General features: G+C 51.2%; 1 protein-coding gene across 1 annotated transcript; it reads left to right on the top strand.

Moving 5' to 3' along the window:
• The first annotated feature begins 170 nt into the window (after positions 1-170).
• Positions 171-25,520, top strand: TMEM8B (transmembrane protein 8B). The gene is made up of 13 exons (XM_057723377.1): positions 171-862; positions 4,841-5,030; positions 5,416-5,623; positions 11,507-11,640; positions 11,929-12,197; positions 12,792-13,117; positions 16,145-16,238; positions 16,392-16,515; positions 16,594-16,736; positions 16,948-17,126; positions 23,997-24,143; positions 24,277-24,393; positions 24,617-25,520. Exons 1-13 carry the CDS (start codon positions 337-339, stop codon positions 24,950-24,952), a joined length of 2,793 nt encoding a protein of 930 aa, XP_057579360.1. The 5' UTR covers positions 171-336; the 3' UTR covers positions 24,953-25,520.
• The last annotated feature ends 254 nt before the right edge of the window (positions 25,521-25,774 follow it).

Genomic DNA, 25,774 nt, shown 5'->3' with positions numbered 1-25,774 from the left:
GTCCTCGAGCCCAGCTGTGCCAAGTTAGAGACCAATAGAATAGGGTTGGGGGCGGGCTTTAGTGAGAAGGACCAATAGAACTAATGGGGGGCGGAGCGTCATATGACGTCAGGCCGAGGCCGCCGCCGCGGGGCCTGGTTATCGCCAGTCCAGCGCAGCCCGGAGTCGCCCAGGCCTGAACTCCTACCCAGGTCCCCGGCCCGGCCCCAGCCGGCTCGACTCCAGCCCCAGGCCCGCGAGGACAGCGGAGGCCACCCCCCGGGGGTGGGAGCGGAGCCGCGGGTCAGCTCTGCGAGAGCCCGCGCTGGCCTGTCCGGCCCCGCCCCCGCCCGGGCCATGGCTCAGCCCTTGTCCCGGCCCCTTGTCCTATCCCGATCCGGGCCTTGGTCCCCAACCCCGCCCTCGCCCCGCTTCCCAAATCGGTTCCAGCTCCGGCCTGGGTCCCAGCGAATGCCCAGATCCGGGTCCCAGCTCAGGTCCCCTCTCCAGTCCCTGGCCTGGCCCCCATCCCAGCCCCTGCCCCTACTTCACCTCCTTTCCCAAATCCCAGCCCAGCCGCTGTCCCCACCCCATTCTCAAAATTCGCTTAAGCCCACGGCCCAACCCCTGCCTTTGCTCCAGTCCCCATCACAGCCCCTCCTTCTGTCACATCCTCTACCCTTGCCCAAGTCCCAGTGCCAAGCCCAGCTCAACTCTTTATCCCAGTCTTTGCCCTCATCTCTGTGTTTACCCAAGTCTCTCCCACCACCCACCCCTCTCTCTCATTCCCTGCCCCTCTCCCAGCCTCGACTCAGGTCTGGGCTCCAGCTGCCCTCAGCCTTACTGCTGCTGTTGCTGTTGTCTGTCCTTGGCCCAGGGGCTGGTGAGTGCACAAGCAGGAAAGACCGAGGCAGGGATGGGGTTCTGGCAGGGAGGGGTGGGCTGGAGGGATTCAGGAGAGGTGGGACCTGGGCAACTAGATCGCTGGGGAAGAGGTGGTGAGAAATAGAAGTCTTACATAACTGAGAGGAGTCGGCAGGGTCAGAAGAGTGGTAGCTGTGGGCTTGAGGCTCAGCAGGTGGCTGACAGACTGCAAGGTATTCTTTCTTGGGGTCCATTCAGACTCCACTTTGACTCTTGCTTTTCCAAGAAAGTCTTGAGTGCTTTGCACCTGCTCGAGAAGTTTGATGGGGAGACATAGCCCCCAGCAGAGAGCCTCTAGTCCAGTGTGGGGAGATCTGGCCTAAACCTTTGAGGAGCTGGGCATGCAGTAAAACAGGGTTAAGGAAGCAGTTTTGAAAACAACATGTAGCAAACAGATGGACATAGATTGCCATTATAATGAGTTTTCTTCTTGTAATGAATTTCATTCCAAATAATCTTGATTTGCTTAGGAATAATTCCTGACACTTTTAGAGCAGGGTTGAAACTCAGAGACTATTTTATAGATGGGGAAACTGAGGCTCAGCAAGGGATCAGTTTGCTCAAGATCATACAGCTTGTCATTGGCATTGTGAGGCTAGAAAAAGGTTTCCTAATTCCTACCCCATACTAGTGTTTTGTTTTGTTTTTCCATTGCAATATATGTCCAATAGGAAAAGAGATCCAAGTGCAGAAAGACTCAAAGTACAACCAGTTCTCTCCCTTGTCTGCCCACAAGGGGGCTTCATCCACAAACTTTCCTCATTTGCCGGTTGTCAGCCCAGGGCCACCATCCAGTGAGGAAGTGACTGGGACAGGAGAAGGAGATGCCCAGCTTCCTAATGGGTGGAATGTGGGAGGAGGAGGGGGTCCTGGCCATAGGATATGTGCCATTAAAGGTGGCCCCGTAATAAAGAGTCTTCATGGCCCCAGCCTCCAGCCATCTCTGGCAGGTGGCACTCCAGAGGTGACAGAGGTGTGCCTGAGGAAGTCTTTGGCAATAACAACTGGCAGAGCAGCTGGGGGTGGGGGGTGGGGGCTGCGTGTCCATGAGCTCTGGGACCCTGGTTCAGTGCACAAGCTTGAGGAGATTGGTGCACACCGAAGGTCACTGCCCCTGCAGAGATGTGCGAGCTCTATGTGGATGCTCACTGGTATCTGTGCACTTGTGCGTGAGTGTGTGCCCGAGGGATCTGTGGGCATGCTGGGCATGTGCAGGGTGTGTATAGTCTCGTGTATTGGTAAGCATAGGCGCGGTCTGCTGTGTGGTGTGCATGTGAGCCCGTGTGTCCTTAGTGCCTGTGTTATTGTGTGAGGGGAGCTACATGTTGTGGCCCATGCATGTTGCTCTTTAGTTCTTCTTGCTCCTCCAGCAGACAGACCACTGAAGCATCGCCTCCAAGTGGATAGTTCCTTGGTTGGAGGCCGTGTTGGGTGCCTCCCATAATATATATATATAAGTAATCCATCTGCCCGCAGCCAGATTCCTTGAAGGGCTCGTTGTTGATTACTGCTGCTGGCAGATTGGGCACGCAACAGAAGCCAGGTCAGTTTCTCAGTCTGGGTGAGGAGAAGTCCATTCTGTTAAGCCCAGTTCATACCTTCTGTCCCTGCCACCCCAGCTTCTTTGTTCATGAGCCCCTTGGGCAAACACTGGGCTGACTAGGAGAGGAGGGTGATTGACAGCCACAGAGCTGAAGAAGGTTGAAAGAGGTGGATGAAAACATGATTGCCCAGAAGCAGTTTCAAGTGCTTTGGGAGGATTGTAATGAGGCTGGAAAAGAGCACCGGCCAGGCCCCACAGCAGGCTGGGCTGCCCTGACTGCTGTTACTAGTCACTGGCCTGCAGGTGCTCTGGGCCCTGGTGGTGGTGAGAGGTTTCACCTGAGGAGAGACTGGCAGTGTCACAGGACTGTGGTGGCACAGGCGGTCTCAACACATCCTTGGGTCTTTTCCTTGGACTTGTGTGACTGCAGTTGCATAACCCAGGCATGCCTTGCCGTTACAGGAAATGACCTTCTGTTCTACTGAGTGCTGACATTTAGAAGGGCCAGCCTCGGCTAGAGTGTGTGTGTGTGTGTGTGTGTGTGTGTGTGTGTGTGTGTGTTTCAGGGGGTGCTGGAGAATCACCCTAGCCTCATCTGGAAGTACTGGTGCATACAGGACAGGTTCATCTGAGCTTGGTTAGGGCCTTACTTGTTCTTCCTCTGGGGCACAGCTCTGTAGGTCCTAGTGAAATCCAAAACCAAAGCTTGGAGTCAGTGGGGCTGTGGACGCTTTCTCAAACATCTTGCCCTCAGAACTGCTGGGTTCCTCCAGGCATCCCCAGCTGCTTTTTACTCCTTTTCCCACCAGGCTATTCTGTGACCTCTGTAGCCCCTAGCCACTTCAGGGTGGCTTAACTAGTTCCCCAGCTCTCCAGGCCGTGCCATGTTCCTTTAATCACAGGGCTCTTTGTGCACGTCTGTCCATTGTTTCCCAAAGGTCATCAGCTCCCTGAGCATCTGCACTGGGGGCCTGGCCAACATTTCTTCTAACAGTAACAATGGCCCATCTGATGACCCATCCCTGTACCAGCTTTGAGGAGGAGCCCTTCCCTAATTCCAGCAGGGGGTGCTCCAGTGCTCTGCTTTACAGTAGTATCCAGGCTGTTCAGCTCTTGGCTTTCTGCCTCCCAGTTGTCACAGCCAGGGCTCCTAGGAAACCTTCCCCATCCCTTGGTTCATTTCCCTTCATCGCTCTCGGAAACATCACCACTGCTCTGCGAGTGCTGCTCTGTGAGCCTCTCTGGTTCCTGAGCAGTGCTCAGCTTGCACGGTGGCAGGTCTTCCTTGTTGACAGTTGAGAGCAATTACGTGGTCTGAACTGCACAGACTAGTCCTTGGGTATAACTGTGGCTTTGAAAAGCACAGGCCAGTCTAGGGCCAGTGACCTCCACCTATATAGGATGGCTTTCTCCAGGGTGACTCAAGGTTGCTGAAGTTCCGTAGGGTCAACCTTGATCCATGTTCCCTCCTTCAGCAGCCTCCCTTTCCTGATGATATTTTCTCTGTCATTTCAAATACCTCATTTTTGGAGTTACAGATCCCATCTCCAGAGGGGAAGACTGTCAGAATAGGCAAGACCTGTGGGTATTTCCTGCTGGGCTGAAAACTCTGCTTCAGTTGACTGCCTCACTGGGCTTCCCTCCGGGAAGCGCCCCAGCCCCTCCTTCTGAATCCCAGAGCTCCTGCTGCCTCTCCTTTCCTCCTCTCCCGGGGGCTCTTGTGGTGGCCTGCCAGCTCCTGTCCTGGCCTCTGCCACCCAAGGAGGCCCCTTGCAGCCTCACCACACTTTCCCCTCCCCACTGCCACTCTGAACCAGTATACAGACAGCTCTTGTGAAGCTTCTGAGAGTTTTTACTGCTCCTGACCACAGGGGAACAGAAAGGGGAAGAAAATAAACAAGGAAGTTTCACAGTTCCATGCTGACTCCCAAGCCCACAGGTGGAGTTCCAGGCTGCTCAGTAGCCTAAGAGCTCATGCCAGCACACACACACAGACACACAGACACATACACACGCATGCACGCATGTGCACCATCCACACCTGTTTTGTTAGGCTTGGTAAGAGGAGAACAGTGGCTCCTAAGTGAGGGGCAGCTGTGGAGTCATAAAAAGGGGCCTGGTTTTGTATTTAGGCAGATCAAGTTTTGAATCCTCAGTTTGGTCTAGGGTTGAGCCTCAGTTTCCTTATCCATAAAGAGAGGTCATTTTTCCCAAGGTCACTGTAAGGGTTAAAGCAGATGATGGCGAGGGCAGCACAAGACCCAGTTCCTGGCCCAGAGGAGAGAGCAGAGCCTTTGCTGAGTTGGTGCTGTGGGTGAGGCAGCCTGGTGTGCCTGGGGCTTGCTGGAAATGGCCTGTCCTACTTTGCTCCTTTCTCTTCTGCCTGCTCCCCAGGAGGCCTCTTCCTGACTGACTACTCCACCTGCTCACCCCGCAAGCTGAGTCCCTTCCGCTCCTTTGCCAGCACCGAGCTCTTCCACTTCCATGTTCCCGAAGACACATTCCTGGCTGTATGGAACCTCATCATCTTCAAAGAGCAGGGGGGAACCTTTGGGGACCACTGCCCGGACCAAAGTGTGACTGTGTGAGTGTCTGAGTAAACCTCCTGACCCCTGCGTCCAACCCCAGGCCACTTTCCAAATGGAAATGTGACTTTTTGAGTATCTAAGCTGACCTCCTGACCCTGAGCCCTGACCCTTGTCTGGATTGAATTGTGACTGGCCGAGGGCCAAGACCTCTGTCTCCTGACCGTTCCTGACTACTGCATGACTGTGTGAGTGCCTGAGCTGATCTTTTGCCCCTTATGTTCTGACCCCTGACCCCTGACCTGGAGCCGCTTTGTTGTGTGGGTCAGTGTAGGGAATCCACTTGTTTTACTGGCGATGAATGACAGTTCTCCTTTCTCTCCCCCATTTCCCATCTCCCACCCCATTGCCTGCTTTCCTCTTCTCTTCATTCTGGTCCCCCAGGTATTTCCGGTCCGGGGCACCCCCTGTCATCAATCCCCTGCACACACACTTCCCGGGGGACACAGCTGTGCCTGGGGTTTTCTCACTGACTCTCAGCTGGACGCTACCCAACCGCACCTCCGGCATCTTTAACGTTAGCAGCCCCTTACCTGGGGACTGGTTCTTGGCTGCCCACCTTCCCCAGGCCCACGGCCACATCTCTGTCAAGGTGGGTCGATGCTGTCCAGGGTGGGAGGGGCCAGAGCTACTTCGTCATCTCTGTGCTACCTGGCACACCAGCCTTGTGCCAGGGTGGGCAACAGCATGAGGGTGGCTGGGGTGGGGCAAAGCCAGAGGTCGCAGGTCACCTGGTGGGCCAAGGCTAGTCTTGTTCTGCGTCTTGGTTGGTGGTAGCCCTGTAGACTCTCTTAGGCTGCAGCCCAGTCGTTAGTCCACTTGGGAGTATACATTCCTCTTCTATCATAATTTTCGCTTCCAACACCTTATGGAAGATGGTAAGAGAGCACTCTGGGGCAGGGAAGCCCTTTCCTGCTAAGAGGAGGCTTTGGGCAACTGGTGTCCAACCTGATTGTTGCTGCTCTTTCCCCCAAATGTCGGTGGTGATTTCACAGAGCAGGGGCTGTTAGAGTCTCCAGTGCCATAGGGTTGAGGTCAGGCTGCTTCTCTTTTCTGGTTTGGAAGGGAAGGAAATGCTGCAGAGTTTTCCTGCCACTCCCAGGTACTGGGCGGGCTAGACCTCTTCATTATAGTGAGAGGATCTAAAGGTTTCTTGCTCCTGTCCGTTGGTGGGAAGGGAGGGTGGGATATGAGGTGGCCATGTCAGAGTGGGATGGCCACGTTGTGTGGGGCCAGCGGTAATGGCACAGGACCAAGCATGAGCTGAGCAGAATGTAAAGAACAAGACATGAAGAACAAGAAAGTGAGTGGGGTTTGGCCACTGAGAATTGAGAGGGGCAGAAATTCCCAGTCAGGTGAGGATTTGACCCGATATCTCTCTCCAGGGTGAGTTCCTTGAGGGCAGGGGCTCTGGACTGTGTCAGACCCCCCCCCCTCCTCCTGCTGAGGCCCAGCGTGCAGAGGTGTTATGATGCTTTTGAATGAGCTGAGAATTACGCAGGGACAAGTGTACGGGCACAGCTGTTGTCAGAGATGGGAACTCAGGCTGAGGGAGTGCCTCGAGGCCTCAGTGATAGGCTGTTCTTTCCTGAGAATGATGTACAGGAGAACCTCCTCTCCAGGCCTGGCAGCCCTCTGGGTGAGAGCATGTGGGGAACTTGCCCAGAAATGGCTCTGGGTTCTAGGTGCTTGACTCCCACCAGAACCAAGCGTTCTTCTATTAGGAGGAATGTCTTCTTAGGTCTTTGGTCAGATCAGATCCCAGCTCTGATCCTTGATTCTCTTTGTGAGAAGAGAAAATTCTCCTGAAGGCCTGCTGTAGTTACCCAACAATGTTTCTGATTGAGCGGGAGGAACCTGGCGCCTAGGCCTGGGCTGGGATTATGGGAGCTGAAGCCTGGTTAGGAGAGGGCAGAACCAGGCTTGATGTGCCCATTTGCATCTAGATACAGTGAGTGGGGCCTGGAAACTTGGTACTGCAAGCTGGAGTCCTCGTCAGCAGAGATGCCCAGGGTGTGGTGAGATTAGGGAGAAGAGGGCGCAGTTACCACTTGCCTGTGAGTGGCAGCCATGAGTGGACCCCATGGGAGATGGAGCTTTCCAGCCAGGCCTGTTCTAGAGGTTGAGGGGCAAGATCTTCTCTGTGTTTCCTCTAAGAATTTGATTATCTTCTGGAATCTTATATGGGCCTGAAAAGGATACTTAAGTTCTCTGGTTAATTCCCTAGAACCAAGCCTATGGGTGGGTTGTCCAGAGCATTCCTCCAGAGCTCTGTCTTCTCAGCTTGCCTTTTCCTTGTCCCATTGTCCTGACTTCCTATAAGGCTTGGCCAACACAGGAAGTTATGTGTGGTTTCGGGGATATCCTTGGGTGGGGACTGAACGGTCCCAGCAAAAAGAAGGCAGCATTGTTCCTCAGCTTTGGGGATGAGCTCAGACCTCCCTTTAGACCTTCGTCTTCGAGCACCTGCTTTGTCCCAGGCCTTGGGTTGGGTGCTAGGAATGCAGGTAGATAAGATGTATATTAGTGAGATACAGGAGGTATTTTAGGAGGATAAAGGAGAGGTGGATGACCCAGCTTGGCAGTGTGGTGGAGAGGTGGTTTTAGGAGACTGTTAGGAAGTGAGACCTGATGTTGAGAAAGCAAGAAAGGGCATTCCAGGTGGTAGGAGTACCATGGGCTAAAGCTTAGAAGGGAGAACTGAAGTGGTTCAGAGTGGGGCGGTCTTTGGGGTGAGTGAGGGAGCTGGAGGGGTGAACAGAGGCCAGATCAGGAAGGGCCTAGAAGTTTGAACTTTATCCCAAGAGTGAAAGGGAGCCTTAAGAGGTTGTCAAAGGGAAGTGCCTTATCTGGTCCAGGCCCCTCTCCTGGGCTCTGGTCCCACCCTTGTGCTGGCCTGTGTGTGTGTTACTCACTCCTGTATTCATAGCGCCCAGCACAGAGCCTGGCACAGAGTGGGGGCTGGGCAAATTTTTGTTGCCCTCCTGCCATCTTCTCAAACTCATGTTTCCAAAACTGATCTCATTTCTCCTCCTTTCCTTTTCTCATTCTTTCTGTCAACCTCTTCTGTTTTGACCTGTGCCCTCCATCTCCTTGCCTCTCCTGTGTTGGAGCATGTGTTCATCCTGTGGCGTCCAGCTGCCAGTCTGCCCTGAAGGGCTGGCCTTAGGGTTGTGGGTAACATCTGGCACCCAAATGGCTTATTAGGGGAAGCTCTCCAAATGCCAGGGGCACTGTTCTCCTTAAATGCTTCCTCTTCCCAGCTCCAAGATTTGAAAGTAAATGAAAGCAGATAAAATAATGAAAACAGCAATAAGGAAAGAAAAGGAGCAGATTGTACAGAAGAAAGGATTCACTTGAATCCACCTGCTAGGACCAAGTGTGGTTCAGTATCTCAACTGAAGTGGTTCAAACCTGCTAACGGTCTTCCTTCTGTTCTTCTTCCTCTTTCTAAATTATTTTATTTGTATTTCAAATAGGTAATGTATGCACCTGGTACAACATTCGAAAGGTACAAAAGGCATACAGTGAAAAGTAAGTCTTCCTCTTCCCTTCGTCCACTTTCAGTCTCCACGTCTCCTCTCCAGAGTTAACTAGTAACTAGCTGTTACCTAGTTCCTTATATTACTCTTTCCTTCTTAAAATATTTTCTCCTCCTGTGCTTTGTGACTTTACAGAACTGTCCTGGTTTCACTCCTGCCTACCGCCCACTCCTCTGTCTCCTTTCCTGGCTTCTCCTCTGCTTGATGTATTCATGTTGTGGCACCCCAAAGCTGGTCCTGGGACAACTCCTTTTTATTTCTCCATTCTCTTGCTAGGTGTCTCCAGCGCAGTAGTTTGAAATACCACCTATAAATTCATGTCTTCCAAGTGTATTAAGTGAGTCTTAATTTCTTTGAATCTCAGATTTTATATCCAGTGGCTTACTTGACGTCTCTGATTGGATGTCTAAGACCTTTCTCAGACTTAGCAAGCACATATCCAAACAAAGCCTAAAGTCAAAATCTCTTTAATTCCTGTTTCACTTATCCCAGTCTAAGCCTCTTTGTTTTCTAATCTTCTTCTCAGTAAATGGCACTGCCATTCACCAGTTGCTCAAGCCCCAAATTTAGGTGTCATACTTTATTCTTCTTTTTCCCTTATTCCCCACACCTAATCCATAAAGAAAAAGTCCTGTTGACTCTGCTTCTAAAGCATGCCCTGGCCGCGTCTACTTCTGCTCCCACGCTGAGTGTGCCTTCCCTCAGCCGTCTGCTGGGCCACCACAGTCACCTCCTAAGTGCTCTCCCTGCTTCCACTCTTGCCCGCTGCTGTCTCTCCAGCGTTCATCTACTTCCATGTTGGTTGGTGCTGGCTAGCTGTTGGCCGGGGCTGTGCTGAGTGCTGGAATATTCCCACAGAGAAGGCCGAGATCTTTGGGCCTCTTCCGTCTGTGAGCCTGACCCAGAGGCTCAGGCCTTTCTAGAGAAACTCAGCCCACTGGTACTAGGACAGCCTAGGAATCAATCTCAGGCCTTCCACTCCAGCTTCTTTCAGATTGCTTCTCACTCTACGTCTCACATTTGGCCCTCCTGGCTGCTCAAGCTGCCTTGCTCTCGCCCTGTTCCTTCCAAGACCGCTGGTGTTGACTGAGTTTAGATTCTCTCACTTGCCTCCTGTCTTGGCAGCTCTTGAGGACCTGACTTCTGGTGCCCTTTCTGTGGTCCCATTACAGGATGAAGGTCCCTGCACCTTCCCTGGTCTCCACTGACTGAATGCTCCCGTCCACAATAAGGGAGGTATTGGACATGCACATTGTACAGTTTAAGAAAGGAGCACATCTTAACCAGAGAGGTCCTGTCCATTGATCTTTGAGTTAGGCCAACAGCAAGCAGAACGTGGAACAGAGTGTTTATTCCCTCTGGACTGTGTGACAAGGACAGGGGCCTTGCTGAGCATGAGTCCCCACCCTCAGGGCTCATTCACCACAGGGTCATTGTGGTAGTGATTCCTGCGTTAGGAATTGGGGTCGATGGAATAATTCATGAGAGTATTTCTGGTCCTTAGGGCTTGACACCAAAGATGAGGGACATCTGCTTTGGATAGCAGAGATGGAGGTCTCTGAGCAACGAGGAAGGTTCAGGAGCTCTCTGAGGGGACCTCTTTTTGGCATGTGTTCAACTCAGCAGATGTTTTCTAGCACCTAGCACGTGCCAGGTGGTGTGCTAGGCATTGGGGAAGCAGTGATGCAACAGGCACAGGAAAATTCCAGGCAGAGGGTAAGGAGATATTCCGGCCTGGCCTCCATCAAGGCCCCCTTCCAGCCTTGTGGAGCTTTGCTAGAGGTCAGCAAACAAGCCTTGCTGGCTTGTTTTGTGGCATGGAACTCAGTGGGATGTCAGAGCCTGGAATTCTTGTCCCAGATCAAGGCTAATGGTATGTCTTGGTCAGAATAACCACGTACGTGAACAGTGGCCTCTAGTTTATTGGGCAGGATAAGGCCATTTGTCCAGAAGATGAGAGAAGCCTAATGAAGAGCTCCCCTCCCCTGAACTGCTAGGATTGAGAGAGAGAGAGAGAGCTGCAAATGCTACAGAAGAGGAGCCGGAATTAATGGGCCCGTCCTCACTGGAGATGCTGCAGGGCCAGAATGGTGTCCCCAGAGTAGAGAAGCGTTAGGGATTTTATCCAGAAGAGCAGCTTGGGGAGATGTGGCGGTTCTCCTCTGGTGCCAGAAGAAACCCAGACTGAGGCAGAAGGAGCAGATGTATCTGTGGGCCGCTGAGGCAGAGTGGTGGTGGCGGGGGACAGAAGATAGGCTTTGGCTTCATAAAGGTCAGCGCTGCCCCCAGCTGGGTTGATTCACTTATTCATTCATTTATTCAGCAAACATTCTTCTGTGAGGTGTGTACTTTACATTAGGCTCTGTGTCTGGGGGAACAAAAACAAGACCAGGTTCTTGTTCTCAAGTTAATCGTAAGTCTGGAGGTTCCTTGGGAGGCAGAGTGGCTCTTCCCTGGGGGTATTAAAGCAGAGGCTGGACAAGCGCTTGGAAGGGGCAGGTGGAGAATAAAGGAAATTAGAGATTCAGATGGGGGAAGGGGGGAGGTTTGGACTGAAGGCCTTTAGGGAGCTTGCTAGTGCCCATGGAGTGCTAGTGTTCTAAGTTCCTGAGGGCTGGGTGGGGGAATGGGGCGGTTTGAAATTACCTCAAGGGGCTGTCCGGGAATGCTCAGGAGGAGGGGCTACTGGCGGAGGGGCCGGGAGGGCCTGACTGCCAGGAGGGGCCCAGATTTGAGTCCGCAAACCTCAGCCGATGCTGAGGATTGCAGCACATCCTGCAGACCTAGGAAGGACCCAGAGCTTAGCGAGACCTCAGTCATCGCCCCAGAAGCAGGAGGGCCAGGGGAGGTCTGTCCCCCGCCTCAGCAGGCTGTTCACCTTGCTTTAGCCGTACCTTGTTGTCTCCCCTCCTGCCACCCCCGCTGTGTCTCAGGGTCTCCAGGATGAGTGTCAGTACCTCCTTCAGCCGCAGCTGATTGTCCGGCGTTTGCTGGACGTGGCTGTGCTGGTGCCTGGGCGACCCTCCGAGCAGACCCTCTCCCTCCACAATCGCTCAGCCCTGTACAAGTAAGTCAAGTACACCCCCAAACCGGGCCCTTCCCATCTTTCTTCCCTGGCCTCAGCCTACCTGCTGATCCTGCTCTCCTTCCGGCCAGCCTGGACTGCTGGGCCACCCAGAGCCCCCGAGTGGGTCTGACCCCTGCCTCCCTCTCTCCCAGCACAGAGGGGAAGACCTGAAAAGGTCTCCTGTTCTGTCCCCTACCCCTCCCTTCTTCCCAGTGTTTCCCTCATCCTGTGTCCTTCTCACCTCTCTGTATCCTGTCTTTTCTCACCCCCAACCTCCCCTCTGCCCAGGGTCTTTGTGCCCAGCTTCACTTACAGGGTTTCAGCACAGCTGCTGTGTGTGGGGGGCCGCGGGGCATCTGCCTGCCCCCTGACACTGCGCCTACGTCCCAAGGCCCCACCCCTGCACAACTCAAGCTCTGTGACCTGTGGAGGTGCCTCAGTATGCCAGCTGGAGCTGGCACTGCCCCCCTGGGGGCACTGGGTCTACGTGCGTGTGGAGACACCATCCCGGGGCCCTGGCAGGACCGTCCGCTTCCAGCTATGCGTGTGGTTGCAAGGTCAGAAACCCCACACCTGCCCCAGCCACCCAGCCTGTGCTGACATCTGTGGCTGGGAAGAGGCAGGCACAGTGGCTGTGTTCATTTGTCCTTGGCTATGTCCCTACAACCTCTCAACCCCACCCAGGCTCCTTTACTCCCCAAAGCCCTTCTGCTTGGAGCTTCAAGTCATTGGGAGACCTTCAGATCATTTCTTGGTACCTGACTTGGGGCTCACTAAGGGACCTCATTACTCTCCTTGATTTAATCTCTCAGTGTTCTGGGACAGCTAGGACCTCTGGGTCATGGTCCTTGCCAAAGCCCTTGCAAGTCAGTGAGAGGGTCCATCCTCTGTTTCAGCAGTGTCCTCACTGCGCTTGGGGAGGAAGCGATGATCTTGAGTCCCTCCAACATGACATTCCATTAACTGTGACCAGTAGGAAGCCCTGGATCCTGTCCTGTGACCTCAGATGCCAGATTCCAAAGGGATGTTTGATTCCAGTTCTTACCCTTTGCACCCTTTGTTAAACCCTATGTGCCTTGGATCTGGTTTGTGGTGGGGTTACAGGGCTGTGAGGGCAGCAGGCCCCAACTCTGATTTCCTTTGCCCCACAGAGTGCCCACAGCCCAGCTTGTCCCGTGCCCTGGTCCCTGGAGCTGCCATGAACATGCCTCAGTCACTGGGCAACCAGCCACTGCCCCCAGAGCCGCCTTCCCTCCGGGCACCTGCCGAGGGGCCTGGGGCCACATCCCCACCTGAGCACTGCTGGCCAGTGCGCCCGACGCTGCGCAACGAGCTGGACACCTTCTCTGTCCACTTCTACATCTTCTTTGGCCCCAGTGTGGCCCTTCCCCCTGAGCGCCCAGCTGTGTTTGCCCTGAGGCTGCTGCCAGTGCTGGACAGTGGAGGTGTCCTCAGCCTGGAGCTCCAGCTCAATGTGGTACTAACTGTGGAGAGTGGGGAGGTTGCCCTTTGGGGGAACCCAAAAGAGAAGGTGTCAGGGGGGTGAAGGGGCTTTTACCTCCTCCAGGAAGCCTATCCAGGTTGCTTTCATCCAGTTTCATGGTTAGAGACCATGTCTCAACCCAATTCTGATCAACAAACATGCCCTGAGGATTTACTGCAAATGGGCTGGGTCAGCCAGGGCAGCTGAGTGGTCCGGATTTTCCCAGTTTTATAGGCCTACCTGCCACTCACTAAGGGCCTCTTTCTATGGCAAGGGTTCACTTTTTCTTGCATATCTCCTGTGATGGGGAGCTCACCACCTCTTGTGGCCATGCCGTCCATGTTTAGACATCTGTGATTCCTAGAGGCATTCCTGGCATTCCATCAAAGTCTGCCTCCATGGATTTTTTTACCTACTGATCTTTGTTTTGCCCCAGAAGCTATATTCAGTAGTCTACCCGTGTCCTTTTTTTTTTTTTTTTTTTTTAAATTAGTAGAGATATTTCAGAGCAGTTTTAGGCTTACAGAAAGTACAGAGAAGTCCCCCTCTTTTCCCACACAGTTTGTCCTATTACATCTTGCATTAGTACATTTGTTGCATCCCTATCCAATTTTAATAGTCCTTCAGATGCCTTTCAACCTCGCCAAAGCTGAACAACCTCAGCATCTTAGACTTCTCATCCTCTGCTGTCTCCTCTGGTCATACTTCTGGTCATCATGCCTCTGAAATAAGTGATCCAAGGTGGTCTGACCGGGGTGGCAGGCAGCATTTGTGCAGCCTGAGATCAAGTTACCTCTTTTAGCTGCTGCCTCACACTCTGGGATCACCTGAGGCTTGTGGTGGACTAAGATCTCTAGATCTTTTTCCCTTTCTTCCTTTTTTTTTTGTTTCAAAACAATTGTACACATTTACTTTTTATTATAAAAATAAAGGATCACATATAAAAGCTTTGAAAGATAGAGGAAGACACCCCCATAACACAATTGCTTAGCTTTTTGGTGTATGTCCTCCTAGTCTTTATCCACATTAACTGATGTGTTTATCTAGTTGTAACCAAAGACCATGCACATTTTCATGCCCTGAGCCTGGTTCACGTGAGCCACTGCCAATTCCTACCTCGTATTTTTGCAGCACACTTTTTAACCTAGTGGAAGAATTTATGTCCATCTTTGAGGCATTGCCTAACACTGGTTTGGACCTTGTGTCTTCACTGCTTTGTGTAATTCACACACTTGAAAAACTAACCTTCTATACCTCTTAGTTTTTCAGCACTGAACAAGACTGGGCTGAGGGCAGAGCCCTGTGTCAGGCCATTGACAGCTGTCTTGGGTTGGCATTGATCTAATTATTTACTGTTCCCTTAGCCAAAAGTCCTTTTAATTTTACTATCCCTCAGCTCTGGGGCAGGGACCATTTTCCTATCAACCACCTGAGACCTGGTCTGTGGCTTGAGGTGGTATTTTATGGGACATGGTTCAGAACTTTCTAGTGATCCTGCTGGTCAATACAGAGCTGACTCTTCAACCCCAAGATGTTCCTTATTTTCGTACCAAATTGTCTCTGTGTTCTGGCTAAGACTGTATATATTCTGTGTTTGCTTATTGCCATGCCTTTGGGCAATGACAGTAACGTCTTGATTTGACCTTGAAACTGTAGAGCCTATGTCAGAGACCAGCCCCACCCATACTTATCTTCCTCAGTATCCTGAGAGGAGAGGCCCACCTTTCGTGTTGCTTTGCCCTGTCCCTCTCTGCATTCTTGTCTATTTTCTCTAAAGGGCATCTGCTTACATCCCAGCCATCTGCGTGCTATAGCACTGCTGCACACCTCAGACAACCTGTTCTATTTATTCCGAAAGGTATATTGGCATACCTACCCTGATCTATCCCTCCAAGTATTTTGATGTTTTCCCTTGGATCAAGAACTGGACATCTGGATCGGAGAACTGCATACCTAGAGGACATTTTTTTCTCTGGCTCCCACTCCAATGGCTTTTGCTGAAAAATGCTTTGGCTTATAGCCCTAGGCCTGCAGTGAGGGAAGTTATGAACGAGTTGTATGAAATTCACTCTTGCAGCTAAGGATGGGAGGCCAGGGCAGCACACAGTGCTTCTTTGATGTGAATTTAACTGAGAACCACTCCTTTGGGTACAGTGCTTCTCCTGAGACTCTGATTAACTTTTATCTCGTGGACTCACAAATGTGGTAACTCACGTTTCCTTCTTTGCTTTGGTTGGTTGGAAGTCAGCAAATATATGGCCCACATCTAGGGACAGACTTTATTTTCCTAACCTGATTTATAAATTTCCCTTATGCATTTATTTTATCCTGTTATATGTATTTAATAAGCTGCCTCAAATCCTTCTTGAACGAGGTGAGCTTATGGCATCCTGTTACCTCTATTCTTGTAGACAACCCTTTCCCTTTACTCCTGTGGGTATCCAGTTTCTTTTAATCCCAGCCAGGTTGCTACATTTAATCCCCTAGGTGTTCTACTACCACTGCTCAGTAGCTACAGTCATTTCACCTGAGGAAGAGTGCATTTCTTTACATGCCGCCAGGCCTTCAGGCCCAGGTGAAGTTGTGAAGATGATTGATGAGCCTTGCAATCACCTTTGTTTACTACTAGTTTCTGCATCCAGCAACAGTGCTCTTCCCCTCCCCTCCAACAAGCTAGATAGGACTGAAAAGTGGGTGTTGTCTCTTGCCTGGACAGAATTTAAACAATTTTGGCCAAAGAAAGGATTCAGAAGTGGCCTTGCCTTCTCATCAGTCTTTGAAAGTTCTCTGCTGTGGAATATCTGGTGTTTCCCGGTTTTTCTGTTGTAAGAATGAAGAGGAGGGGGAGAAGGGGGAGAAAGGGGAGGGTGCTTCTTTGTGGAGAGTACTTGCAGGAACGGGGTGTCCAGTGAAGGCCTGGAGGGGTTTCTGGGGAGGAGTTAAGAGGTATAGGAGTCTGGGGGTGGTGATGGGAGGACCTGGAGTGTGTGACTACCTCATCTTTATACCTGCCATGTCCAGAGCTCCCTGCGCCAGGAAAATGTGACAGTATTCGGATGCCTGAATCACGAGGTGCCCTTGAGCCTGGGGGATGCAGCAGTGACCTGTTCCAAAGGTGGGGTGAGGAACTGGGGAAGGGGGGTGCTGGAAGTCTGGGTCAGGGGGAAGGTATGGAGGAAGTTTGGGCTAGGGCGTCTGGGAACTGCGGCAGGCAGGTGAGGGTTCTTTAGGTCCTGACCCCACACTGACTCCTCCCTTCTCCCTTCAGAGTCCCTGGCCGGCTTCCTCCTCACGGTCAGTGCCACCTCCAGAGTGGCCAGGCTGCGAATCCCGTTCCCGCAGACCGGGACCTGGTTCCTGACCCTGCGCTCCCTGTGCGGGGTGGGGCCTCGGTGAGCGGGGCGGGGCGGGGCGGGGCGGGGCCGGGGAGGATGCGCCGGGGCGCTGGTCGACCTCCAGTTTGTGCGCAGGTTCGTGCGGTGCCGGAACGCGACGGCTGAGGTGCGGCTGCGCACTTTCCTGTCCCCGTGCGTGGACGACTGCGGGCCCTACGGCCAGTGCAAGCTGCTGCGCACGCACAACTACCTGTACGCGGCCTGCGAGTGCAAGGCTGGTGAGCGGGCTGGGCTGGCGAGGGAGCCCCCCTGGGGCTGTCGCGAGGGAGGCGGCGGCCGTTGTAGCCGGACTGGGGGGGACGGAGTCAGGGTGGGATCACCCTCCTCTAGCAGTGGCGTCGGGCTTGACCAGAGGCCGCCAACAGAAGTGTCTGCTGAACCCAGGGCTGCCTTCAGACCTCTTCCACCCTGTGCCCGCCCCATCCGCAGGGTGGCGGGGCTGGGGCTGCACCGACAGTGCTGATGCGCTCACCTACGGATTCCAGCTTCTGTCCACACTACTGCTCTGCCTGAGCAACCTCATGTTTTTGCCACCCGTGGTCCTGGCCATTCGGAGCCGATATGTGCTGGAAGCGGCTGTCTACACCTTCACCATGTTCTTCTCCACGGTATGCGGTGGCATCTGTGTCTTCACCGAGCCCTTAAGGATGGTGGTGGGTGAAAGTCTACATTTCCACTATGAGCTTCCCCGGGTTTGGGGATTTCTGCACCTTCATAGTATGATGATGTCTCCTCTTCACTCTACAGCAGTGCTTCCCGAATGCTTCTTATCATGGCATGCATAGAACATGATAATTTTTGCAGGGCACATTGGCATAAATGAACAAGGCTGTTTGCGACTTAAGATAACAGATAGCCACTGGAGACAGTGTGGGGTCTCCAGCAACCTGCATCCTGCCTTTCGACCCTAAGGGCTGAGGGGACCTTTACCTCAACACACTGGCTGAGAAACTCAGACCTCTAATAGGGAACTGTGTCTACACGATTCCCCTGAGATGTTACATTTAGGGATCTTTTCATCTCATCCTTGGGCTCTTGGCATCTTGTGATGTACAGTGCCTGCCTGTGAGCACTGCAGACTTCTTAGGTGGATTCAGACTTTTCCAAATGTCTTAGGCACAAGAACATCACAAAAACCAATACATGCCTCCCTGTTGTCCAGTATTAATAGATCAGACATATGTCTAAAGTACAAAAATCCTGCTTATCATCTAGAGAGAAAGTGGGGGGCAAATATCCTGAAACCGAGAATCATGTTCTGGGGCCTTGGATGTTTCTCCACAAGCGAGGAACAGTGGGCTGTAACCATGCCATGTTGTGAGACCTCGGCCCCTTAAGCTGCATGAGAACAGTACACCCTGATCTTGTGTGACTGGTCCCCTTTTTAGACCTGCTCTGACTGCCCCACTCTGTTTTTATATTCGACATTGTTTCTTTTTATTTTTTTTTTAATTGCCAGGTCCTCTTTATACTGTTGCTCGCCAAATCCTCTAGCAATAGCTCTTTCACCAGCACACTCTTGGTTATGTGTAGACCTAGTGTAGTTCACAGTTAGCAAGAATACCTAAGTGTGTCAGGAGTCCGGCATGTGTGAGGAGAGTGTATCCATTCTGCACTCCACAAAGCGTGCTGGGCATTGGCTGCAGGCGGTTCAGTACCAGATGATCCTCATTTTCTGGATTCGATGGCTTATGGTCCTGAAAAGAAAAGATCTTCCCTTGGTAGGAACCCTGGGGGAGTCGAAAGTGCCTGGCATGATATACAGCACTTCCACTTTCTTAAATAAGGCGGTAAGCAAATGGTCAAGAAGATACTGGCTCCGAGGTGTTGCCTAAAGTCCTGCTCTAACTCCTATTCTTTTTGCACATTTGCCAAAGTGTAGAGCTACTTGTGATTCAGTTTTCCCAGGCAGGTTCCCTGTTGTCCCTCTTTCCCATTCTTTATTTAGTTTAGATTTATTTCATTCCTCAGCAGTCTCCATTTAAGGACCCATTGGTCATATTGCAGGTATGCACAGTACGCACCTGTCTTCAAATCCAGGACAGTCTACACCTGGGAGTAGTGTGTCCTTTCCTATCCAGAGCCTGGGAGCAGACAGTAGCTTTGTTATTCGGGAGTTCAAAATGCAAAATGTAAATATGTTAAGAAATAGAAAACTAGGCCACAAATCCAGCACTTGATTTTGAATATAGCGACAATTGAGACCCTGCTCATCCTCCCGGTAACAGTGTAACAATAGGGAGGTATTGCTATTGTTATTATCCCTTTTTTTTTGTAGATGAGGAAAGTTTAAATACTTTTCCTAAGGCCTGTGGTGGGTGGTAGAACCAAACTTCTCACTCAGCCTGGCTCCTGATCCCTCGCAGGTAATCACTCAGTGATAGCGGTAGCGTGTATATCAGTGCATGCTCACATTGATACATTTCTAACCTGACTTCAGTTTCTCAGAAGTCCTGGAGTATGTAGAGATACTGATGACCTCAGTTTAGTAGTTCTTAAATTCTTAAAAGATAGGAAGAGCCAGTCAAAAGTTCAGAAATTATAACCAAACCAAATATAAGAAATCACAGGGAAAATATATCAGACATTGCAGTCTTGCACCTCTGGCTCATACAGTTCAAGCCACGTGTCCTTTGCAGTGCTAGAGGAGTCCTCATAATCGGATCCCAAAAGACACAGACAGAGCTGACATCCCAGGGCCCTTGCAGCCTTCCCAGCTGATTGCTGAGATCCTGGCTGCAAGCCCACCTCCTCATTACCTCTTCTGTTCCCACACCTGCACAAGTAATTCTCAGTGGCACTTGGCAGAATCTCATGACTGTTTCCAAGAGGAAATAGAAGCAGAAAAATAAGAGGACAGCAGTAAGTTTCATTCTATCCTAAGTACAAATATTCCAACCTTTGCATGGATTGAATATATTTGCATTTCCAATTTTAAATTCCGTAGTGCCAGGATACTCTGTTTTGGAGCATTAGATGAACTATATAGTTATGTTATAGTAACTATATAATAACCTACAAGGGGAAAGAATCTGAAAAAAGTATATATATGTATAACTGCATCGCTTTTCTGTACACATGAAACTAACACAACAGTATAAATCAACTATATGTCAATAAAAATTTTTTAAAGAATGAAAAAACATAAACTTTCACAGAAAAAAACAATTTAGGCTAATTTTCCAAAATTGCCTTGTAAGTAAAGAAATGTCCAAAGCTGAGGAATGTGTCAGGTTAAAGTATACTAATAGAAGCCAGTTTGTAGTCTGAATTTCTTTTCTTATATCCCCCAATCTGTGTTGTTTCTACCATTTCTTTTTCTTGCTAATGACAGAAGGAATACTAATCTAAAAATTAGTCCACAATTTTCAGTGAGACAACAATAGTGCAATATATATGTGTGTGTGTGTGTATTTTTTTACATGTGGAAAAGTTTATTAGTGTGGGGATATTCTCCTGTGTATATACGTGGTATAAAGTATAAGGTGACTAAAATATACTGAGCGCGTACTGTATGCCAAACATGTAGAAGAGTGTTCCAGACCTTCAGGGTAGAGTCTCCCAGGTGCCACCATACATAATTCAGCCTTCAGTAGCCCATTCCAATATTCGGTTGAGCCAGTTGCTTCTAGGTGATAGGTAAATGGTTACACTGGTGAAATCTATGGTGGTGAGCAATTTGCTTTACCTTATGTACTATAAATTGTGTCTCCTGGTTAGAGATGGTGATGAATGGGTGTCATGGTGATCGACAGTGGATCCTGCTCCATGAATAATGAAGCAGGCTGAAGCGCTGCAGGTATATGCCTAGAGTATATGATGACAAGATGCTGTCTCCTCCAGGTTAAGTTTCAATGAAGCAAGCTGCCATAGGTTGTTGGCTGGTTTCCCTAGCAAGTTGTGCCCCACGAGGGAGTCAGCGATGGGCTTTACTGATGGCATGTTTGGACATTCTGCAGTGACAGTAGCCAGATCAGGATTGGTGAAGTGTAGATCGTGTTGTTCACCTCGCACTGTGGTTTTCATTTAACTTTACGCCTTGGGTTTCCTACAACCTTAAACAATCTCTTTGACCTTTTAGAATAATCAGCCATAGAATATTAGAGAGATGATTCGCCTCAAAGCCTCTCCACTCCAGAGATGATCTCGCCATTATTCCCCATTCTTTTTTTTTAATGCAGAAATTCCTAGGAGGAAATCAGCCTTCAATTAATTATTTTCTTAGGTGTATCTTCAATATTAGGTGATTCCAATTTGCTTTCTTTAATGCTGATATATATCCTCTCTTATCTGAGATTGAAGGATTTTTTTTACAAGTCTCTCTTCCAGAAATGTTTGGGCATTTCCTTCTATATACCTGAAAGTCAGGCATATGAAACAAGCACTTGGTGAAGCCTGAAATGTAAATTAATGCTTTAAAATAAAATCCAAAGCATAAAACAATAGTGGGTAATTTAGTGAGCAGTAGTACTTATATCTGGTCTTGGAGGTAGAGAAATAGAAAAAGACCAAAATATTGATTTGTTTAGGAACCAAATTAGCTCCCAGTTAATCACATGTAAGAGAAAGAACTGAAAAGTAAACCTCTGAGGCACATTCAAACATTAATTCTAATGCTGTTGTGGACCCACATGAAAAGTCTCTCCAAGTTTCCCAGTAAGAACTCATTTTCTCAATAATGTATAACAGGGATCCCTGTCCCCAAACTTATAAACCCTCTCAAGAGCCTGGGATGCTTGCTTAAAACATGATCATTCCAGAATAGTCTCTCCCTTAAGGGACAACATTCTTTACCTCCAAAATGAAGGTAAAGAGCTGTTTAAAATGTGAAGGAATCGAATCCAAGGTTTCCCAAAGTCAATTAATATCCCTGTTTTCTTTTTCATTTCTTTTTCTTTTGCTAAACTCCTAGCTTCTCCCTGCGCTTATGTTATTCACCCTTTCCCCTCTGTTGGTTGAAGTTATACATTTTGCAATTTGAATGCCTGTGTGAAATCTTCACAGGTTCAAAAGAAACATTAGCAATTTCTTTCTCATCCCTTGTCTCTCAGGACTAAACTTTTGAGTCTGTTTTCCCATCCTATTGGTGGCAACTCTGCATCCGGGCTGGCTTCTGTCAGTTTTCACAGCAGACCTGCTTCAGTTTCCCACCTGCTTTTTTCCTAAGGGCGCTGCTGATTGAATGAGGTTGGGGTGTCATGGTTTTGTACCGTGAGTTCGGGATTTAATGCTCCTGTTTCCTGAACTCTTCTTCCTGGCCTCGCCTCCACCTTCTCGTTCTCAGCTCTCATTCAAACAGGAAACTAGGTTCTCCCATTTTCATTCTCCCCAGAAGTTACCGAGCCCCCACTGCTGCCAGTGAGTGACCTTGTGGTATTGCTCTACTCTCTCTCCTCAGCTGTGGGCTGGATATCGCTGCCCCCTCCCTACCCACAGCCAAAGCTGTGCCTCTGGAGGCCTGGATACCTGTCTCACCGAGGTCTGTAAGGCTGTCTCTCTTTTGGGCTCAGAGCCCTTGTGATTTAGGGTTGCCTTTTAAAAGAACGATGAAGAAACTGATGTGGGCTGAAAGTAGTGCCTAATGGGTCCCTCCATTCAGTGATCAAACCACTTCATAGGCTGCCTTTGGATGGTACAGCCTTCCTGCCCCAGCTTCAGTTCAGCCTGATGCATTTCAGCCCAATCCTGGCAACTACACTGAGTTGTTTCTCCTTTCAAGAGATGCTCTCAGTAGCCGTGGCTCCTTGAGGACCTGGGGTAAAGTGCAGGGGACAGAGGTCAAATAGATTGATTCACAGAATCTTAAGAGACTTTTTTTAAAGAAAATATTTATTTATTTATTGGCTGTGTTGGGTCTTTGTTGCTGTGCACATGGGCTTTCTCTAGTTGTGGTGAGTGGGGGCCACTCTTCATTGTGGCGTGTGGCCTCCTCATTGCGGTGGCTTCTCTTGTTGCGGGGCATGGGCTCTTGGCTCGTGGGCTTCAGTAGTTGCGGCACATGGGCTCAATAGTTGTGGCTCGTGATTTCTAGAGCACAGACTCAGTAGTTGTGGCGCACGGGCTTAGCTGTTCCGTGGCATGTGGGATCTTCTGGGCCCAAGGATTGAACCCATGTCCCCTGCATTGGCAGGCAGATTCTTAACCACTGCACTACCAGGGAAGCCCAAGAGACTTTTTTTGACCCCCTAAAATCCACTGGCGTGTCTCAGGCTCAGCTCCAGTGAGTAGATTTTGGTCAAGTTTATATAGGTTGAAACCTTTTTCTTTCCCATTATAGCTTTGTAATTTTCTTCTTAACCCTGCTTCCATCACCATAACAACTCATTCTTCCTGACACAGAGCAGGGGTGCTATCAGGAGTTGGGCGGAGTGACATGCCACTGTGATGCTTGTTCTCAGTCAGAGCTGTTTGTCTTCAGAGCCCTTGCCCAGTCTCTTTCCTTTGGGTGGGCTCGTAAGGCACATGATGTAGAGGGAAGCATGTTCCTGCATCTCTGCACCAGATAGTCTTAAAACCATCCATGGTCTTAGTGTTTAGCATCAATAAGTACTCAACTTACCTAAATTCTACACAGAAGTTTAGAGAAAGGTGTCAGCAAGTGTTCCAAGACAAAATGAACTTGAACTCAGGTTATCCCTGGGTCACCATTTTCACAGTAAGGGAATGCAGGCTGCCAGAGGCCCTGATAGCGTTGTGCAGAGGGGCACAGGGATTGGAACCACAGACCCAAGCGCTGATGGCAGAGCTTGGTTCCTTAATCGGGGCGCCTAGTATAGCTTGTTCCAGTTTCTCTTGTGTCCCCTGCACCCCCCGTTGAAGTTCCGCAATACCGTATTCTTTACTGTGTTGCACACAGTGTAGGCTAGGCGAATACTCTCCCTTCCCCTGCGTTCTTCCTGTGGTGTAAAGTGCCATGCTCTTCTCCATGGCTTTAGGGACTGCCTTTTTTCTAACTGTGCCCCCTCTTCCCCTATGGCATTGAGTGTGAGAGGATGCAGAGGACCAGTCAGCGCAGGGTCTGAAGGTGAAGTGTAACCCAGAGTCTGTGCTATCACATGAGGCTTGAGGTCTGGATTGGCCAAGAGGCCAGACTGCAGCCTCAGAGCTTGGGCCAGCGAGAGGATTACGGTTGAGACACATGTGAGCACAAAGAGATACAGGCAAGGACTGGCCTCAGCTTGGGAGACCTGGACCCCTGGCTTGGTGCTCTCACAGCACGTTCCAGAAGCAGAAAGATTAGGAAGGTGAGGAGGAGGTTCAGGGCTGCCAGATATATCCAGCCTAAGACACAGACCGGGTCTCCCTACCACATTCTTCTCAGCAGTGGGAGCTGGGCATTTCCCAGTGCTGCTCAGTCTGTGCGCTCTGACCTCTGCTTTTCCGACAGCAGCACACCACCCCTGTGGCCTCTTTCCCCAGTTTTGTAGACCTGGACCGTTGCTGCAAGTTCTCACAATGCCTGTCCTTTCTTCCTCCAGTTCTATCACGCCTGTGACCAGCCCGGGATTGTGGTTTTCTGCATCATGGACTACGACGTGCTGCAGTTCTGTGACTTCCTGGGCTCTTTAATGTCCGTGTGGGTCACTGTCATTGCCATGGCTCGCTTACAGCCTGTGGTCAAGCAGGTCAGTCCAGCCTGGGCCCTGGGGGACAACCATAGCCAAAGTCTACTTGAAATCCGCTTGCCGACCTCTCCTGGGGGCAGTGCCACATGCCTCTCGCCATCCCTGCCCAGCCCCTGGAGACCTCTTTCTCTAGGTGCTGTACCTGCTGGGGGCCATGCTGCTGTCCATGGCGCTGCAGCTCGACCGGCATGGACTCTGGAACCTGCTTGGACCCAGTCTCTTTGCCCTGGGGATCTTGGCCACAGCCTGGGTAAGGTTGGGAGGGCCGGGGGAGGGGAGGTCCCAGCAGGATGGGGTGTCTGGTTCCCAGTGTAGGGTGGGCTTGGACCCTGTGGTCATCCCAGTGCCGCACTCCAGTCTTGGCAGATGCCTTCAGGTCATCACCAGGGCTCCGGGCAAGCCTGAGAGCGACGGCCTCTGGCTTGGGTTCCAAGGCCTCGCGTTCCTGAGCCCCACTTCTCTGCCTCCCCCAGACAGTACGCAGCGTCCGCCGCCGGCACTGCTACCCACCCACGTGGCGCCGCTGGCTTTTCTACCTGTGCCCGGGCAGCCTTATCGCGGGCAGTGCCGTCCTGCTCTATGCTTTTGTGGAGACCCGAGACAACTACTTCTACATTCACAGCATTTGGCACATGCTCATCGCCGGCAGCGTGGGCTTCTTGCTGCCCCCGCGTGCCAAGACGGACCGCCGGGTCCCACCTGGCGCCCGGGCCCGGGGCTGCGGTTACCAGCTGTGCATCAACGAGCAGGAGGAGCTGGGCCTTGTGGGCCCGGGAGGGGCCCCTGTCAGCAGCATCTGTGCCAGCTGAGAGGGGCTTTGGGCTGGCCCTGGGGAGTGTGACCCCTCCCGCGGGGCAGAGAGCCCTTCCTGGGGTTCTTCCTGGGAGCATGGAGTCCTCCCAGGGATAAGAGACACGTATTTCTTGAGGACATGGAGTCTTTCATAAGGACATGGCACTCTTTCAGGGACCTGGCACACTTCCTGAGGGCCTGGAGTCCTCCTGCATCTTAAGGATTGGCGCCTGTGTGGGGCCACAGAGCCCCCTTAGGACCAAGGAGTCCCTCCCAGGGGCATGGACCCCTTCCAAGGGTATGGAACCCCCCCGAGGACATGGATTCCTTCCCCCGGAGACAAAGCCCTCTCAGGACATGATGTCATTCCTAAGGAAATGGAGTCCATCTTGGGGAAGCTGAGTCGCTAGATCGTCCCAGCAGCTCATCAACTCTGGCCTCAGGCTTGCTTCCCAGAGGCAGCGTCTGGGCCGTGCTACGCTGGGAGGGGGGCGCAGGACAGACGGGGCTGGGGCTGGGGTGGCTGGAATCCTGAGTTGATGCAGGTGGAGTCTGGTGTGTCTCCAATGAAGTATTTGCTGGTTCTGTGCTGCCTTTTTTCCTGGGTGCAGGGGTGTGGGGGGGGGGGGGAGGGGCGGCAGGGAAAGAGGGACCCTGAGGAAATCAGCAGGGGTGACGGAGCCCAGCTGGCACGAGCTGCTAGAGCTACTGTCTGAGGCTTTTGCCCCATCGTGTCAGGCTGCAGCGGCCAAGAGTAGGGAGTAGTGAGTGTGAGTGAGTATGTGTGTGTGTGTGTACTTGCTGAGGTGATATACATCAGTGAGACAGACCTCCCTTGT

Source organism: Hippopotamus amphibius, chromosome 2 (assembly GCF_030028045.1).
Source record: "Hippopotamus amphibius kiboko isolate mHipAmp2 chromosome 2, mHipAmp2.hap2, whole genome shotgun sequence".
Taxonomy (NCBI): Eukaryota; Metazoa; Chordata; class Mammalia; order Artiodactyla; family Hippopotamidae; genus Hippopotamus; species Hippopotamus amphibius.
Note: the sequence above shows the minus strand (reverse complement) of the source record. Positions and strands in the feature narration are given on the sequence as shown.

Excerpts from the sequence above, each read along its gene's own strand:
- TMEM8B (XM_057723377.1), top strand. The coding sequence starts at position 337 with ATGGCTCAGCCCTTGTCCCGGCCCCTTGTCCTATCCCGATCCGGGCCT. Across the intron at positions 13,118-16,144 it reads TGGAGCTCCAGCTCAATGTG|AGCTCCCTGCGCCAGGAAAA; the intron begins GTACTAACTGTG and ends TGCCATGTCCAG. Across the intron at positions 24,394-24,616 it reads GGATCTTGGCCACAGCCTGG|ACAGTACGCAGCGTCCGCCG; the intron begins GTAAGGTTGGGA and ends TGCCTCCCCCAG.